Source organism: Prionailurus viverrinus, chromosome A2 (assembly GCF_022837055.1).
Source record: "Prionailurus viverrinus isolate Anna chromosome A2, UM_Priviv_1.0, whole genome shotgun sequence".
In the NCBI taxonomy this organism is placed as follows: Eukaryota; Metazoa; Chordata; class Mammalia; order Carnivora; family Felidae; genus Prionailurus; species Prionailurus viverrinus.
This window is the reverse complement of record NC_062562.1, coordinates 163,631,672-163,648,015: the sequence shown is the minus strand read 5'-3', so window position 1 is coordinate 163,648,015 and position 16,344 is coordinate 163,631,672. Positions and strand designations below refer to the sequence as shown.

At 58.7% G+C, this 16,344-nt stretch overlaps 1 protein-coding gene across 8 annotated transcripts in view; it reads right to left on the bottom strand.

Annotated features, from left to right (window-relative positions):
• The window catches only part of NOS3 (nitric oxide synthase 3), an 18,025-nt gene extending 1,681 nt beyond the window's left edge, over positions 1-16,344 (bottom strand). Inside the window, exons 1-23 of one of the 8 annotated variants that reach the window (XR_007147711.1) lie at positions 16,089-16,344; positions 14,679-14,784; positions 14,185-14,333; positions 13,813-13,975; positions 12,451-12,542; positions 12,210-12,351; positions 11,873-12,012; positions 11,590-11,764; positions 10,999-11,100; positions 10,193-10,387; positions 10,008-10,081; positions 9,682-9,826; positions 9,318-9,422; positions 6,115-6,182; positions 5,601-5,717; positions 5,317-5,491; positions 3,888-3,976; positions 3,652-3,730; positions 3,163-3,350; positions 2,404-2,576; positions 1,924-2,134; positions 1,750-1,837; positions 420-541 (exon numbers count right to left, since the gene is read on the bottom strand). Coding sequence is in view for 7 of the 8 variants with exons in the window: in XM_047838002.1 (XP_047693958.1) it covers positions 1,507-1,837; positions 1,924-2,134; positions 2,404-2,576; positions 3,163-3,350; positions 3,652-3,730; positions 3,888-3,976; positions 5,317-5,491; positions 5,601-5,717; positions 6,115-6,182; positions 9,318-9,422; positions 9,682-9,826; positions 10,008-10,081; positions 10,193-10,387; positions 10,999-11,100; positions 11,590-11,764; positions 11,873-12,012; positions 12,210-12,351; positions 12,451-12,542; positions 13,813-13,975; positions 14,185-14,333; positions 14,679-14,784; positions 16,089-16,252 (3,183 nt within the window). In the remaining variant the exon portion in view is untranslated. Of the gene's footprint in view, positions 1-379; positions 1,838-1,923; positions 2,135-2,403; positions 2,577-3,162; positions 3,351-3,651; positions 3,731-3,843; positions 3,977-5,316; positions 5,492-5,600; positions 5,718-6,114; positions 6,183-9,317; positions 9,423-9,681; positions 9,827-10,007; positions 10,082-10,192; positions 10,388-10,998; positions 11,101-11,589; positions 11,765-11,872; positions 12,013-12,209; positions 12,352-12,450; positions 12,597-13,812; positions 13,976-14,184; positions 14,334-14,678; positions 14,785-16,088 lie in introns of those variants that run through there. The other 7 variants (XM_047837984.1, XM_047837994.1, XM_047838043.1 and 4 more) reach the window with 7 other exon arrangements.

Here is a 16,344-nt window from a genome sequence, read left to right as displayed (position 1 = left end):
AGTTTCCGCACTCTCTGCCTTCCTCTCCGTCACAGCCCCCTCCTTTTGTTTTACCGGGTGCCCTGCACACCCCATGTCCAACCTGAACATCCTGTAGCTTCCTTGGGTCTTGGACACAGCTGGGTGAGCTCTGGGGCAGTCCCAAGTACACTTTGGCCATTTGAGTCCTAGCCCCATTCTCTCCAGACTTCCAGTCCCCCCTGTACCCTTGTCTTTAATCCGGTTCGACTGCCTACTTTGTGTCTGGCACCAGGGAGCCAAGTGAACAGGGCACCGCCCTCTGGTTGACCTACTAAGTTTCTGTTCACCTCCGTGGCCTGTTCCTTGCCTTCCTTCCTGTCTTCCAGGTTTCTGTCTTCCAGTCTCTGTCCCTTTCCCCCCTCCTGCCTTCCAGTCATTCCCTGGGCCCCCAGTCTCACCTTTGCTGTCAATGTCGTGCAGCCGCTCCTGCCAAAATCCCCGGAAGGGGGCAATACCTGTGCCAGGGCCCACTAGGATGCAGGGCAAGCTGGGATCAGGCGGCAGCCGGAAGGAGGGAGCCCTAGTGGAGAAACACTGTCGGCCCCTGTGCTTCCCCAGCTCCCCCGATTCTTACCATCTTCCATTGAGGGCAGAGAAGAGAACTCAGGTTCCACTGATAAGTGAGATAATAACTTGCCACGTGTGTTCGACACAGTCTCGCTCACAGTGAGCACGATGTGTTTATGGAAAGAACTCTACCTGCAGGCAGAAACTCCCTGGACCTGTGCTTCTGGAGGTTGGGTCACAGGAAGTACAATGTAATTTGAAGTGAAGAATGTTCTGATGTCTCAGTTTAAGAGATTTACAAAACATGGGAAGGGAAGGACAGCTTTTGGCTCATAACGAGTTCACTCATTTTCAGTCATAGCCTTAATATGGGTATTTGGATCGTATTCAGTAGATTGGTACAGTGTGTGATTCCTCCTGATGGGTTTGGGTGACGGGACCTAGTTGGTGCCCATCCTAGAAACTCTTTTAAGTCCCCCCTGAGACTTTGGGTCCTGGCTGCCGGGTGGGGCAAGACTTCTGAACACGGCACGCAGGAAGGGCATCCTGAAGACTAACTTTCTTCCAGTCCTTACTGATACTTTGGTAACTTAACTAGTTCTCCCTGGACTAAGTGAGGACTAATCCTGGAACAGGACACAGTTCCCAAGTGCCTGACTGCCTCCCCAGTCAGACTGACCTCGAGGATGTAGCAAGGGATGGGTCGCCTGGGTGGCTCAGTCGGTTAAGCATCCGACTCTTGATTTCGGCTCAGGTCATGATCTCCCGGTTCGTGAGTTTGAGCCCCATGTTGGGCTCTGCGCTGACATTGCGGATTTGGGATTCTTACCCCCCCCCCCCCCAACCTCAAAAACAAACAAATAAATACAACTTTCAAAAAAGCCAAATAAGCAGGGGACATAGTGTACCTAAGTGCAGCAGGAGCTGCTGGGCGAATCCCAGCCCTGTCTCTGGGAGGGGAAGCTTCAGGGCAGGACGCTAAGTCCCGATGAGTAAAACGCCCAAAACTTCGTGGAAGTTCTGAAGTCGCTTGAGCGGACACCCCATCCTTGATACGTGTTGAGTCGGTCCTCCCTGCTCCCAGTCACCAAAGCTTCCACCCTCACCCTGTGCGACCACCTGCTGATTCCTCTGTCTGTCCCCGGCCGTCCCCGGGGCACTTTGTCCACCCCTGCTTGGATGGACACTCTCTCCTTTGATGTCCCTGAACTCCTCACTCACCCCCTGATGAAGCAAGGTACAGGATCTCCGGCCTTCAGCTGGCTCAGCCATGTGGAGCAGACTCCATAGTGCAGGGGGCCCAGTCCATCTGGGGGTTGGGGAGGAGAGGGTGCCGGTGAGGGGCCCGTCCCCGGGTCCCCGTGTGGCCCTGACCCCGGCCCTTCGCAACCTCACCCTGGGTCCTGTACGCCAGCACGGCCACTGTGAGGTGAATCTCTCCCGGGTGGGCGCTGGGCGCCGAGCTGACGGAGTAGTACCGGGGCTGGAGCAGGGGCAGCTGGGTGAGGAGCAGGGGGGCAGGCAGCGCCACGGACGGGAACTGTTCCAGCGCCTCCAGCAGCGTGGGGCACCGGAACCACTTCCATTCCTCGTAGCGCCGGGGGTCCTGGTGGGGGCGGGGCGTCACGGCTCTGGAACCTCCCAACCCTGCCTGCCGACCTCCCTTCTTCACTCCTGAACTGAGCCCCCTGGGGTCTCTGCCTCCTTAGTTCGGGCCAACAAACGTTTCTGGAGCGCCGAGAACTCAGCGATGAGTTAGTGACTCAGGGGCTGGGTCTTAAGCCCCAGGACACGTGAGCCAGGTACCTCCCCTTCCCCACCCAGCTCGTCCTGCCTCACCAGCCCCTGCTGCCCGCCGCCGGGGTGGCCCTGCACCTGGCTGAGGCTCTCCAGCTCCTGCTGTTCTCCGGACTCTTCCGCCAGGGTGCTGAGCAGTCGAAGGAGTTGAGGGCTGGGCGGGGAGGTGATGTCCAGGAAGAAGGTGAGAGCCTGGCGCAGCGTGCAGGGGGGCAGCCGGGGGTCCCGAACCCAGCTGGGGGGTGGGCCACCTGGGGGTTGGTGTACAGGGGAGGTATGAGGAAGAGGCCAGCTGGAACTGCGTGGTCTGAGGCGATGGTTGCTTGGGGGTAACACCAGCCCTGACCATCCATGTCTTGTGCTTTATTGGAGACGTTGCCTTTGAACAGTGGTGGTGAACCTGCCTGGGCAGCCCCTGTGTACGTGTGTGTGTGTGTGTGTGTGTGTGTGTGTTTGGGGCCCCTGGCTGGTTTGGGTTGGTCTGGGCTCTGCTTCTCCCCCGCTAACTTTAACCCTAGGCACTGGTGTGGCAGAGGGTGGACCCGACGGCAGCTATGGAGCAGGCTGGGCTGTCGGGAGGAGACTTTGGGAGGAGCTCAGAGGGAGAGGGCAGCCTTCTGGGGGGCATGGGGGGCAGGTACTGGGAAAGCCACCCTCTGTGGACCATCCCGCAACAAGGTCACCCTGACAGGAGGAGGCACAGGCGGCTCTGAGCACAGGCATTACGGCCGTGAGTGGAGGTGGAAGCTGCCTGCCAGGTCCTCAGCTCAAGGGGACCCTGAAGTCAGGGGGACAGGGCGGGCTGTCACTGTCATGTCCCAGACCACGCCTTCTCACCAGGGCTGCCCTTCTCCAGCTGCTCCACGGCCACAGGCTCTCCTGGCGGAGGCGGGTCCTCCACACGGCTCAGCAGCGCCTCCACGAGGCCCGGTCGGTTGGGCGGGCAGATGCCTATGTGGTCCCCCGGCTGGTACTGCAGCCCCTCCTGGCCTCCAGTGTCCAGGCGCACCAGGATCGTGGCCCGGCTGGGGGGTGAGGAGGTAGGGCAGTTAGGGGGAGCGAGGAGGACCTGGGAGGAGGGTGTTGGGACGGGGTGGCGGCGGGGGGGGGGGGGGAGGGAAGGAGAGGCCAGGACAGGGGTGTGGGTGGGGGGGAGGAGAGGTCAGGACAGGTGTGTGGGGGGAAGAGAAGCCAGGACAGGTTTGGGGGGGGGGAGCAGAGGCTAGGACAGATGTGGGAGGGGAGAAGAGTCCAGGACAGGTATGTGTGTGTGGGGGGGGAGAGGCCAGGACAGGTGTGAGTGGGGGCGGGGGTGGTTGTCCTCACGTGGACTTGCTGCTTTGCAGGTTTTCGACTGAGAGGATGGTAGCCTGGAACATCTTCCTCCTGTGCACATGGATCAGGCCTGGGGGGAGAGAGAGACTCAGCCAGAAGCCCGGCCCGGCCTCTGAGAGTTAGTCCTGGGGCCCCGAGAGCCCAGGGGGGGCCGGCAGGGTCAGGGGGAGGCCAGAGCCTCACCTGGCAGCAGCTGGAGGCCCTCCGCCTGGGTGCTGAGCCGGTACCTTTGGCGCTTCCAGCTCCGTTTGGCGCTGAATATGTCCCTGGCGGCAGCCTTGGCGTCCTCTCCCACGCAGAAAGTCTCACAGGAGGCCTGAGGGGCCAGGTGGGGGCTGAGGGCCTCTGGCCACCGGGGAGGGCCGGGGCAGAGAGGAGCTCAGGGGGGCTGAGGTGGGAGGCCGAGCTGGCCTGTTGGGTGTCCGGTTGTCGCCTTCCATTCCGGGGACTGTGGGAGTGGAGGGGCCCTGCCGTGGCTCACGCCTGTGGCAGGGGCGGCCCCGGCGGCGGGACAGAGAATGGGATCGAAATGGAGGCTGAGGCCGACCGTGCCTCGTTCTTCGGCCCATTTCGTAGCTCTCCCCTGACACCCACTCATTTGGGTCACACCGGCTGGTTACTTAATCTGGTGAGCGTTCATCTCTTAGGGAGCGCGGTGCTCGGCGCACGGTGCGTCTGTGCGTTCAGACCTGCGTTCAAACCCTGACTCCTGTGCTTAAATTCCACGTGCCTCAGTGACCCCATCTTTATACCCCGTGAGGTTCTGGCGAAGATTATGTAAAACCCTAGAGCGCTCCTGGCGCAGGACCCTGCATTTGGGGGGGCTGTGGAAAGGGTTTCTGGCTGGTCTGTCCCTCCTGAGTGGCTCACAAAGGCTGGAGGGGGCCCCTGGGGCAAGACCCCTGGGAGGGTGCATATTCTGTTTGTTTCTGTTCAGGTACAAGTCCTGCAAACTGCTTGGCCAGCTCCCGCCTTGAAATCCAGGGTCCCTCTGTGATTGGCTGCTCCCTCTCCTCCGACCTGTGTCACCAGTCTTGTTAATCTTTCTTTTGTGTGTGTAAAGTCTTATATCTCTTCCTTCCTTCCGTGGCCCCCTCCCTTCCTTCCTACCCCCACCGCTGCTGCCGGAGTTAGTGAGTTAGTTCAGCACCTTCCTGCTTCTAGTTGGATGTTCCTCTCATTGACCTCACGTCTTTAAAGTTGTGTCCCTAAAATCTCACAGTGCGCCCTGCTCTTCCTGTCCCACTCCTAGCTTCCAGGCACTCCCTTTCATGTGGTTTCTTTAGTCTTGTTTTCCATTCTCCTCCTCCTCCAACTTGAGCCTGTCTCTTTCTCCAGCTGGACTTTCTCTACCCCAGCAAGCCCTCTGCCTGCGCCAGGTGCCCCCACAGCCCCCCTCCAAGGATGTCCTCCTCCTCTCCGTCAGCCCAGACCTGCTAAGCTGTAGCCTGGGAACCTTGGTTGGGCCAGCCCTGCCCTGAAAGAGCGTCAGGAATGGGAGAGAAGGAGCCTGGCCAGCTTCAGGCATGACCCCCAGACCAGGCAGAGCTGCCCCTGGAGGAAGCCCAGGCTGAGAAAGTCACAGCTCTGTTAGTCTGGGTGTTCAGGTGGGAGCGGAAGCCTGGGTCAGATGCGGGGACAGATCCAGGGGCTCACCTGGAAGGCGGCCTGGGCCCAGCCACGGAAGGCCTCCTCCTGGCCACACAGCTCATCTCCCTGGCCCAGCTGCAGCAGCCGCTCGCCACCCAGCTCCTCCAGCCGCGTGTCCACCGCACGGGCAAAGGCACAGAAGTGGGGGTACGCCCGGGAGCCCAGCCCGAACACACAGAACCTGGGGTGCAGGGAGCCGTCACTGGAGCCCACACCCGTTCCAGCCCCACGCGTGCCCAGGCAGCGTGCCCGCCCTCCCCCGCCTCCCCTTGCTGCAGCCCCCCCCAGACCTGAGGGTACCCAGTGCCCCTGCACTGTCTGTGTTACTGGACTCCTTTCTCTTCCGCCTCCAGGAGGACACCAGCGGGTCTGAGCAGGAGACACTGTTGAAGCGGATTTTGTAACTCCTGGCAAAACAAGACCAAGACAGGGCCGTCACAGGGAGCTGGAGGCTCAGTGCGGGCCCAGACATAGCCAGGGGACAGCTTCAGGGTGTTTACATCTGGGGTAAGAAGGGCCCTGTCCTCGGGCTTGGCTCTGTCTCCCAGGGATCTCTGCGCCTTCAGGCCCTGCTGTGCCCCCCTTGTTCTGTCTGAAGGACACCTCAGGACTGACCAGACTGTGAGTGGGCAGGTCACAAGGGAGGAGGGCATCCTGAGCTGTGATGGGGCCCAGGCCCCCTCACCTCTGCCCTCCAGCTTGTGGAGGTGCAGAGGGGGAACATTTCAGCCCCCCTTTTCTCGTTGTCTCCAAATGCCTCACTGCCCTCCCTCCACCTCCCCCCAAAGTCCCACCCCCACTCACCTGTGTTGTTCTGGCCGAGGGGAGCTGTTGTAGGGACCAGACATTTCCATCAGGGCCGCCGCAAAACTCTGGCGAGGGGAAACGTGGTTATCGTGGTTAGTTTTGCTTTACTTCAAACCACACAGAAGTTGAAAACTGTACTGGGCTGATCCTTAGAATTCTTATCTGTAAATTGTGATTTTGTTTGGAAAATTTCAAACCAGGTAGTGGCTTTCTGGAAACATGACAGAACCTTAAAATGATAAAAGGGAAAATCTACCCTTACCTTCCCTCTAGTCCGGGCCCCCAAGGCAGGGGCCCTGTTGACAGGTGTTTAACCTCTGAGCTCTGTTTCGTTGTACTCAGAAATGTATCTGTATTTATAGTTTGTTAAAAAAGTAAAAATGGGGCCACACCATATTTATCTGCTTTTTCTTAACAACCTGTCATGGATATATCATGGATGCCCTTCCTTCCAGGTCATCACATGAAGAATGACCTCCTTTCGAAAAACAAAAATTTTTAAAATTCTTATTTATTTGGGAGAGAGAGGGAGAGAGACAGAGAGGGAAGGAGGGAGGGAGGGGGAAAGAGAGAGAGAGAGGGAAGGAGGGAGAGAGGGGGGGAGAGAGAGAGAGAGAGAGAGAGAGAGAGAGAGAGAGAGAGAGAGAACCCAAGCAGGGAAGGAACAGAGAGAGGGAGACACAGAATCCGAAGCAGGCTCCAGGCTCTGAGCTGTCAGCACAGAGCTTGACCCAGGGCTCAAACTCACGAACCCCGAGATCATGACCTGAACGGAAGTCAGATGCTTAACCGACTGAGCCAGCCAGGTGCCCCCGACCTCTCCTTCTTTGGAATGGCTACATAGTGCCCCCTCATTGGCAGGTACTACATGTAGGAGACTCCCCTCTGACTCAGGACCTCTGGGTGGTCTATGACCGATGCCCAAGCACTTGCATATATACACTCCTGCTGCCTCTTTTGCGTGTTTTGGTAGGGCCGCCCTTAAAAGTGGAGTTGCCAAGTCAGAGGATTTAAAGACCTGATGAGGAAGGTGAGTCAGACCATCCCCCAGCAACCAGGTAGAGCAGTGCTCTTTGCTCACTCCTGCCAGCACTGGATGTGGCCAGTCCTTGATGTTTCAGCCAACTCGATAGGGGGAGAACAGCCCTCAGTCTCCCTGCCATGCCTCCATCTCGTCTTCTGGAAGGCTGAGCCGCGTCATGTTCTGCCGTGAAAATAGCTATGGGCTACACGGAACATCTTGGCGCGGCAAAAGCCAGAAATGCAGCAAGGCTGGGACGTCTCAGCATTAACTGTAGATGCATTTGGGTGGTGGGGGTCTCTAGGTTCAAATACTGCCTAAATTTTGTTTTCTGAACCTTTTGTTGAAGGGTCACACATGCAGAAAAGCACACAGGTCTTTAATGTCCAGCTTTCTAGATTTTCACAAACTGAACCTACCTACGTAGTCCGCATCCTCTCCAGAAACATCACTAGAATCCTAGGATTCACCTCCTTACCCCTCTCAGTCACCAGCCCCCCCACCCCGCGGGGGCAACCGCTCTCCTGATTAAGTCACCACGAATTCCTTTTGTCTTCTCTGCACTGAATACAGAGTGAACCCTATGGTCTGATTCTTTTGTGTCTGGCTTCTTTCCCTCTACGTTACATTGTCAGGTTCATCTATATCGTGTGGTTGTGATCCGTTCGCCCTCATTGCTGTATAGACTTCGAATAAAACCACAATGTGTTTCTCCATTCTTACTGTTGATTGTCATTGGAATTGTCCCCAGTCTGGGACTATTAGGAACAATGTTGCCGTACACATTCTTGTTAGTGTCTTTAGCGAATACACCCCATTTTCTATGGGGCATATTCGTAGGTTTGCTCCATTTTTTAAAAAATCAGATAAAATTTACATACATTGAAATGCACAGATCGTAGTGTGCGGTTGAATCCATTTGGCTGTTCGGCAGGGTTTTTCTTTTGTTTGTTTGTTTGTTGGTCTTAAAGTTAAACACACATTTACCCGATGACCCAGCAATTTTCTCGTAGGTATTCATCCAAGAGAAATGAAAACATAGGCCCACGAAAGCCTTGCACAAGAATGTTCATGACAGCTTGATTCATAATAGCCAAACACTGGAAATGGCCCAAGTGTCCGTCAGCAGGAGAGCAGAGAAACACGCATTGTAGTCACATAGTGAGCACTGCTCAGAGGTCGAAAGGAATTAGGTGCTGAATCACTCACGGTGAGGTGAGCCTCAAAAGCAGGCCGAACACTTACCATGTGCTCCCCTTTCTATGACATCCTAGAGCGGGCGAAACTAAGGTGACAGAAGTCAGAAGGGTGCTGGCCTTCGGTAGGGATGGCCTGGAAAGGGGCTGGCTGGAGGCATTGACGAAGGGGACTGCCCAGGTGATGGAAATGTGCTGGGTCTTCGTCGGCTCGTGGGTCACACGGGTGCAAACACTACTCTTATACTAAAAGAGTAAGTGATTCTATCTTCCTTTGCAAGGCAGATGAGAATGGGGGCTGGCATGGGCCACATGGCAGGGGGAAGGCTTGCATCGGAATTCTGCTTTAGGGTACTTGAGGAGGTACTTCGTGCTAAGAAGGCATTTATCGCCTAGACGCTGAAACATGAGAGCCCTAGAAATGAGTGCACCTGGGGCCGCCAGGGACGGAGAAGCTGGAAAGATAATGGTTAATAATAAAGTGTTCTGTGGCGGTGCTCTAGTTTGCTTCTTTAAGGATTTGTTCAGAAAGCGAAGTTGCCTGATCTCTGTTGACATCTCTTTTTCTTTCGTCAAGGAAAGAAGAAAAGGAAAAGCCGACATTGTGTAGCGGGCGGAGTATCGCTGTTTTTCTAATTTGTTCATGCTTGAGAGCAGTCTAAACTCGTCGGTCAGCCCAGAAGTGCCTTCTATGTGTTAAATGCTTGTACTGATCATGGAAATGACTTGGGGACACACTGAAGCAGGTGTGTGTGTGTGTGTGTGTGTGTGTGTGTGTGTGTGTGTGTATGTCAGGGGCAGCCCCTGTGTGACCTGGAGAATGGCTTGTGCAGGCTCTGGGGTCCCAGTGGAATGTCCACACTCGCACTCTGGGGGACTCTCAGGGCATCACCACTCTCCGTTGGGGGGATGGGGTTCCTGTCCAGCCACTCCATGTTAAGTCTTCCCTCATTCCCAGTGGCCCCTTTACTGCTGGGTCTCACCTCTCCATTCTCTGGGGGATCACCATTCCCGAATGTGCTGGTCACGACCAGCACTAGCGTCTCATGCTCGAGGGACACGACATCATACTCATCCATGCACAGGACCTGTGGACAAGGAGAAGACAGATGTCCCAGGGACTTGGTCTCTGCTGCCCTCATACCTCTACTCTGGGCTCTCGAGGCAGGGCACAATTCCGACCCTGACTCAGGCCCTTACTCAATCCCTGAATCCATTTGGATCCCGGGGTTCCTCCTGGGCTCTGACTTGTGACCCTCTCCTGTCCTCCAGAGCACATCTGAAGATATGGATCAACCCCCCCCCCCCGCCCCTTCTAGGTCCCCACCCCTCTGGGCTTAGCCCTACCCGGGGATCGAAAGCCTTCCGGAAGAGTCTCCCCAGCTGCTGTGCATAGCTCTGGGCCCGGCCGGTCTCGGAGCCATACAGGATTGTTGCCTTTACTCGCTTTGCCATCACGGTGCCCATGAGTGAGGCAGAGATCTTCACCGCACTGCAGGCGAGGGTGGGGTGAGGGGGGTGTCCCAGGCACACAGAACCAGGGCCTCCCCCGGTGCACGGTCCAAGTAAGGTCTTGGGGCGCTGAGTGGTGGGTGTGGGAGTTGGTGGGCCTTCCCACTGCTAAAGCTGGTGCCCTGGGTGTGGGGGAACAGCAGCATTCCTAGGGCACCTACTTGGCCACTTCCTTAAAGGTCTTCTTCCTGGTGATGCCGGCACCCTTGGACCCACTTCCCTTCCACGGGTCTGGCTGTAGGGGTGTGATGGGGGGAGTGGAGGAGGAGGAGGTAAGTAAAGAAAGCAAAAATTTGGAGGCCCCTGGGGGCTGCTGACAGCGGGCAAGAGCTAGTGGGGTGGGCACCTGATAGTGGAAGGCAGGGGACAGGACATAGTTGACCATCTCCTGATGGAACACAGGGGTGAGGCTGCCGGAGATGGGGGGCACGATCCAGGCCCAGTCGGCAGGGCAGCCCCCCCTAGCCTTCTGCTCATTCTCCAGGTGCTTCATGAAGGAGGCCGTGGCAGCATGGTGGTCCACAATGGTCACTTTGGCCAGCTGGGGTTGGGGAGGCAGGGGCTTAGACTCAGCCTACAGACCCACACTTGTCACCCCGACCACCGCTGTGTCCTGGGTCACCCCACACCTAACACAGGCCGTGTCCCCCTACCATGCTGTCACCCCTGCACACGTGCAGCGTGCACGGCCACCCCCGAGGCTCAGTAGCAGCAGCTCCGGTCTCCCACATCTGGATGTCCTGCCCCCACAACCAAAACATCCTAAACTCTGGCCAAGTCCTCAGCAGGCAGTTTCCTCAAACAACAATGCTCAGCAGGCCTTCAATCCTGGAGTTAGCATTTCCAGAAGCCGGCGGGTCCCACAAACCACCATACCCACTGTGCCCTGGGGGCTTGCATTACTGAGCATGTGCTGGTCAGTAGGGCTCCCGGCGTACCAGACCATCCTACCGCGGCACCCGGAATCGCATGTGCTGTGTCCCCGGACCGGAGTTGCATTGCTGTGTCCCCAGACCTGCAGGCCCAGTGTGCCTCACGGACTATGGCACTTCTTCCTGTTGTCTCCAACTCCTACCCCGTCTCTAAGTGCCTCCCTCTCTTCCAGCCCCAGCCCCAGCCCCTTGCCCTCCTGGCCAGTCTGGGCCTGTGTACCTGGTAACTGTGCAGCACGGCCAAGTTGATTTCCACGGCTGCCTTGTCTTTCCACAGGGATGAGGTGGTCCGGGTATCCAAGTCCATGCAGACGGCCACATCCTGGGAGCAGGGGTGCATAGCGTTGGTAGGGACAAGGTGTAGGGGAGAGGACGGAGTAGAAGGTGCGAGGGTGGCCAGAGGCCTGACTGCTTAGTTTGGGGCTGGTTCAGGTCCTTGCCTGCAAAGGCACCCCAAAACATAGAGGGACCCTGGGTCAGTTACTTCTCTGCCCCGGGTCTTAATTTCTCGCCTCTAAAATGGGTCTTAACATTGTTTTGCAAGATCTGCTTTGAGAATCTGATGAAAGCTATAGAGCCGTAGGTCCTATTCCCAGAAAAACAATTCCATATTTGTACCAGTACACATGCATTCCTTTGCCCCAAACTTGTGGTCCCAGAGCCTCCAGAGTTCTAATTCGAGAGGCAGCTGGGACCTTAGATTCTCCCAGCTGCTGACAGTCTGTGGATCTGGTTGCGCATCAAAGGCTCCAGCCCGGAGGGGATGGGGCGGGCAGCCCCCCGCACCCCCTCCCTACCCTCTGGTCCTCACCTCCAGGATGTTGTATCGGTGCGGGTCACACAGGTTCCGCGTGCCGATCTCAGTGCTCATGTACCAGCCGCTGAAAGGGGCCGCGGGGAACTCCAGCCCCCCAATTTCCAGCAGCATGTTGCTCACCGCCGGGAGGGCGTACCAGCGCAGGCCCAGGGCCGCAAACCACTCCAGCCTGGGGGTGTCGGGGTGTGGGATCAAGCTGCCCGTGGAGCCTCGGTGCCTGGCCACCCCACCCCCGGGCAGCCCCTCCACCACCTGACCCAGGCCCTGCCATGCTCACGTGGGGTGCTCCAGGGGCACCTCGAGGACCAGCTCGGGGGGCAGGGCAAAGAGTTCCGGGGGCTCATCTGGGGCCTGGAGCAGTAGGGGCAGTACGTCAAAGCGGCCATTTCCTGGGGTCCAGCCGTGCTGGATGCAGAGCTGCGGGGAGCAGGGCCAGAGGGGCGTCTGAGGGGCCCAACCCCCCACTCTCCTCAGGGACCCCCTTCATCGGCATCTCCCTCCGTCATCTCAGTGAGGGTCCCCCCTCCCTGCTTCATCGCCCCCCCTTTGGACCCCGTGCCCCATCGCAGAGCCCTCACTGGCCGGCCTCCACTTCTCCGCCTCTCTGGGCCCACCTCAGTGATCTCCACGTTGGCTGGGTCCCCCCGCACGGAGCCATCCTGCTGCCTGTACCCCGCGTAGCGCACCAGTTGGCTGTTCCAGATTCGGAAGTCTCCGCGGCCTGGGGCGCGCTGGGGGAACACTGTGATGGCCGAGCTGACATGGGGACGACAGCTGTCAGAGCCCCACCTCTGCTGGCACCTAGGGGAGGGATGCCATCTGGCACAGCGTTGGCGGGGGGGGGGGGGCACTCACCGGAGGTTGCCCCGGTTGGTGGCGTACTTGATGTGGTTGCAGATGTAGGTGAACATCTCCTGGGCAGAGTTGCAATCCCGGGCATCAAACACCTGAGCCAGCCAAGGCAGGGGGACAGGGGGACACAGGGGTCTTGAGTATCAGCTCTAGGAGAAGGTAAGGAGGCAGGGGAGGGTGTCGCCACCTCCTGAGAAGCCCCCAAAGGCTGGAGGTGTTACTCGTCGTGGTTCTTTCTCCTCCAAGGAGCCTCCCTGACCGCGTGCACGCACACTGAGCCCTTCCTGCCCTGTGCCCCACACACCCAACGCAGCCTTGGCTGCCTTTATCTCCTTGCTGGGACATCTCCCCACCCCTGCAGAAGCTGACTCAGTACCTGCCACAGAGGAGGGACCCAGTCATTACCAACCCGACGGCCAGGGAGGGGTGCCAACTGACGGGGAGGCCACCTAAGGGTGTGGGTGGTGAGTTCCCCGTTACCTCATGGTGCTCAAGCAAAGGCGGGTGACCCCAGCCAGTCATCAGACTGTCCCTGAGCACTCTGCTGATGGGAAGGGGGTTGGCTGCACGAGGTGGCCGTCCAGGAGTCTGCCTGTCCTGATACTCCTATGCTAGTAGAAGCCATCTTGACTGGCTGAGGGTGGGGGGTGGGGGGCCCGCAGGGGGCCGGGAGATCCCTTTCCTGCTTGTGTTAGTGACCGAAGCAGGGGGTGGCAGTGGCTGGCCTGGGGCCACGGGAGGGATGTAGCAGTGAGTGTGATCACATTTGGAAGGTCTGATGGGTTCAAAGCTCAGCTTTGAACAACTTCAAGGGTATGCAAGGTTCAGACAGGATGGTTCTTTTATTTGAGACTTGTTTGGGATTTGCTGAGCATGTGGCTTTATTCCAAATTCTTTGGTGGCCAGTTATAGCTAAGGAGGCCAAGGTCATGGGTTAAGTTCCCCTGCAGGTCAGCTCGTTTCTCTTAGGCTGTTCCAGTGGTGGGAGCGTGAAGGAGTCTGTGGGGCCCAGGCAGGCACTAGAGGGCTGGGCTGGGCAGGTGAGGCCGGCACGGAAGAAACAGCCAGGGGCCTCTTCCAGAAGACTGCTTCTGTTGAACTGATGATACCGCCCAGGGACCACGGCTCAGCTGTCCTCACTGACCCAGTGTATCTGGGTGTTTCTCCTCGCAGCCAGTCAAGACACTGCCTCTGGACTTAACAACCAGGTGGTAGCTACTGGACTGGGGGCTCCCCAGGCGTACCGATCTCTAAGTCCCCACTGCTTGGGACCCCCCCAGGGAAGCCTCAGGGGCTGCCCTCACTGCTCCTTTCCTTTTTCGTGTCCCCCAGTCCCCATTCTGGGTGCTTGCTAGCCAGCCACACCTGCAGCTTCCCCCACTGGATCCGGCCCACGCAGCGGGGTGCATTTCTCCAAGCCTGCTTAGCCCCGAACACCAGCTCGCTCTCCCGAAGCTGGTATGTGCCTGCGGCTGCTATCTCGGCTTCCACCTCCTGAAGCCTCTGCTCATGGGCCTGGGAGCCACTCCTGTGGTGGAGCAGAAGGAAGTCGAGTCAGCGAGGGGTGGGGGGAGAGGTTCCCCAGGCTTTGTGTGGGTGTTGGGGGGAGGCTGGTGTCAGGGTGTGGGATAGGGGGCAGCTCCTGGGGAAGGTGATCATCATTTCGAGGCCTCGGCAGGACCAGGGCCCCAGGTCAGAGGACAAGGGTGGGCCGTGGGTCTCAAGGCACGGTGTCACCTCTTGATGGAGCTGTAGTACTGGTTGATGAAGTCCCTGGCCTGGCTCAGCAGCTGCTCAGTGGGTGGTGGGTCCTGGGAGGGCCGGCTCTGCAGTTTCCGTGGAAAAACCAGGGAGCCCAGGCAGCGTCTAGGGGTGCAGGGCCCCTCCTGGGTTGGGGTGGAGGGCAGAGGCAGAGAGAGCAGGGAGCACAAAGGTGAGGACCTGGTCAGGGTGCAGAGGCAGGGGAGGGGGCAGAGGGAGGGTGGGTCTGGGCAGGTGTGGGTTCAGGGCTGGGACCGAGACTGGAAGTAGGGGTGAGGTTGTGCCAGGTTATGGTAGGACTTGGGGCAAGGGCGGGAGGCCGGGAGTCACCAAAGTCCCCTGGGCGTCCCTTAACTCCTCTGGCTCTTCCCAGTCTCTCTTGTCTTTGGAGACCAAAGGACGAGTTCTAGAGGGGACTGGCCTTCGCCCCCCTGACCCTGACAGGGGATGGGGAGGGCTCCCGGCCTTACCTGCTGTGCCTGGGCACTCAGGGTGTCGTAAGTGATGCTCCCCACCTCCCAGTTCTTCACACGAGGGAACTTGGGCCCCTCCGGGGGCTTGGTGAGCGGAGGACTGCTGGGACCCAGGGGAGGGGTCACGGGGGAGGAACTTTTTTTCCCCCAGAGACGCCTCCGACAACATTCAGAACCGCAGTGATTGATTGCTTGCCTGCCATGTGCTTTCCTACACTTTCTCTGTCAGCCCCCTCGAAAACCTTAGGAGGTAGATAATATATTTGTGTCCTCATTTACAGACGAGGAGGGACCTGAGGCTCAGAAAAGTTAGGAATCTTGCCAGGGGCCACATGGGAAGAACCGGTCCCTTTAAAACCCAGGCCCACCTGTCTCCCAAGTCGCCAGACCCTGGGCTGCCCAGGGCTGCAAGCACTGAGCTCCTGAGCCCCTGGCCCAAGGCTGGGTCTCATCCCTGTTCAGGGCCCACCTCACCCCTTCTGGACAGGGGGGTCCAACCCCCCCGGAGCTGTGATGAACCCTACCTGGAGGGGGATGGAACCCACCCTTGAGCTGAGGGAAACCCTGGGATTCCTCAGCCCAGATTTTCCTCCCCAGTCACCCCCTGCTGACAGTAACTGTTGTGTGAAAGGAGGCCTCAGAGAGCCTTATCACTTCCTCCCAGAGGCTGAGGCCAGCCGCGGGGAGGAAGGGAGGGCCTCGGACTTTGGGTGCGCCAGTGCGGAGCCTTCCCCGTGGAGCTGCCTCCGGCCCTGCCACCCTGCCTGGCCTGGCACCCCACCTGGCCCTCAGCCGCCCTCTCTCTCTTCTCGGGGCTGAAGGTACCACGTTAGTTTGGGGTTGACAGCCGCTAGGAGGTGGAGCCTGGAGGAGAGGAATGCGGCCTGTTTGCTCTCTTCTCAGCCTCCCATGCCAAGGTCCTGAGTCTCCCGGGGGCCGACTCTCTCCCCTTCTAGATTGCCTTCTCACTCCCCTGTAACTACCTTCCCCAGCCCCTTTCTTCTCTTAAAAAATCCTCACTGTTTGTTGGAGGCTTGTCGTGAGCCAGAAACCCGCAACAATCCCATGGAGTAATTACTGCTATATCCCTGTTACGTATAAACGCTCAGAGAGGTGAAGTAACTTGCTCAAAGTCAAACAGCTCTTGGCGGCAGAGTAGCAATTCAAACCTGGTAAACTGGCACCTTTACCTCCCGCTTTCACCTGTTGCCCGCTGGTCCTGACCCTGGTCTCTTCTCCGAACCTCCCTGATTGTCCTGTTCTATCCACACCGGTAGGTAGCCCTTTTGTGTGGGCGACTTGGTCCTCCTGGCCGGGCTACAGGCTCTAGCCCTTCCCAGCCTGGGGCTCTAGGGCTTGACACCCTCCTGCCTGCCCCCTGCTTCTCGCCGCTTCCAGGGCCCTTACCTGCGGTCTGGCGCGGGTGGGGGTGGGGGTGCGGGTGCCGGTGCCCTGCCGGGCTCTGCTGTTGGGGAGGCTGGGCCCTGCTTGCCGCACAGGCCCAGGCCCAGCCCCAGCCCCAGGCCGCAGGGAGGCCCCGGCTCCTGGCCCACACTCTTCAAATTGCCCATGTCAGCCTCGCCTCCGCTCTGGCACTCTGAGCAGAGCCCAGGCCTTTTCCTTAGGAAGGGGAGGGGGCAGTGAGAGGGGGCTCTCCGGTGCT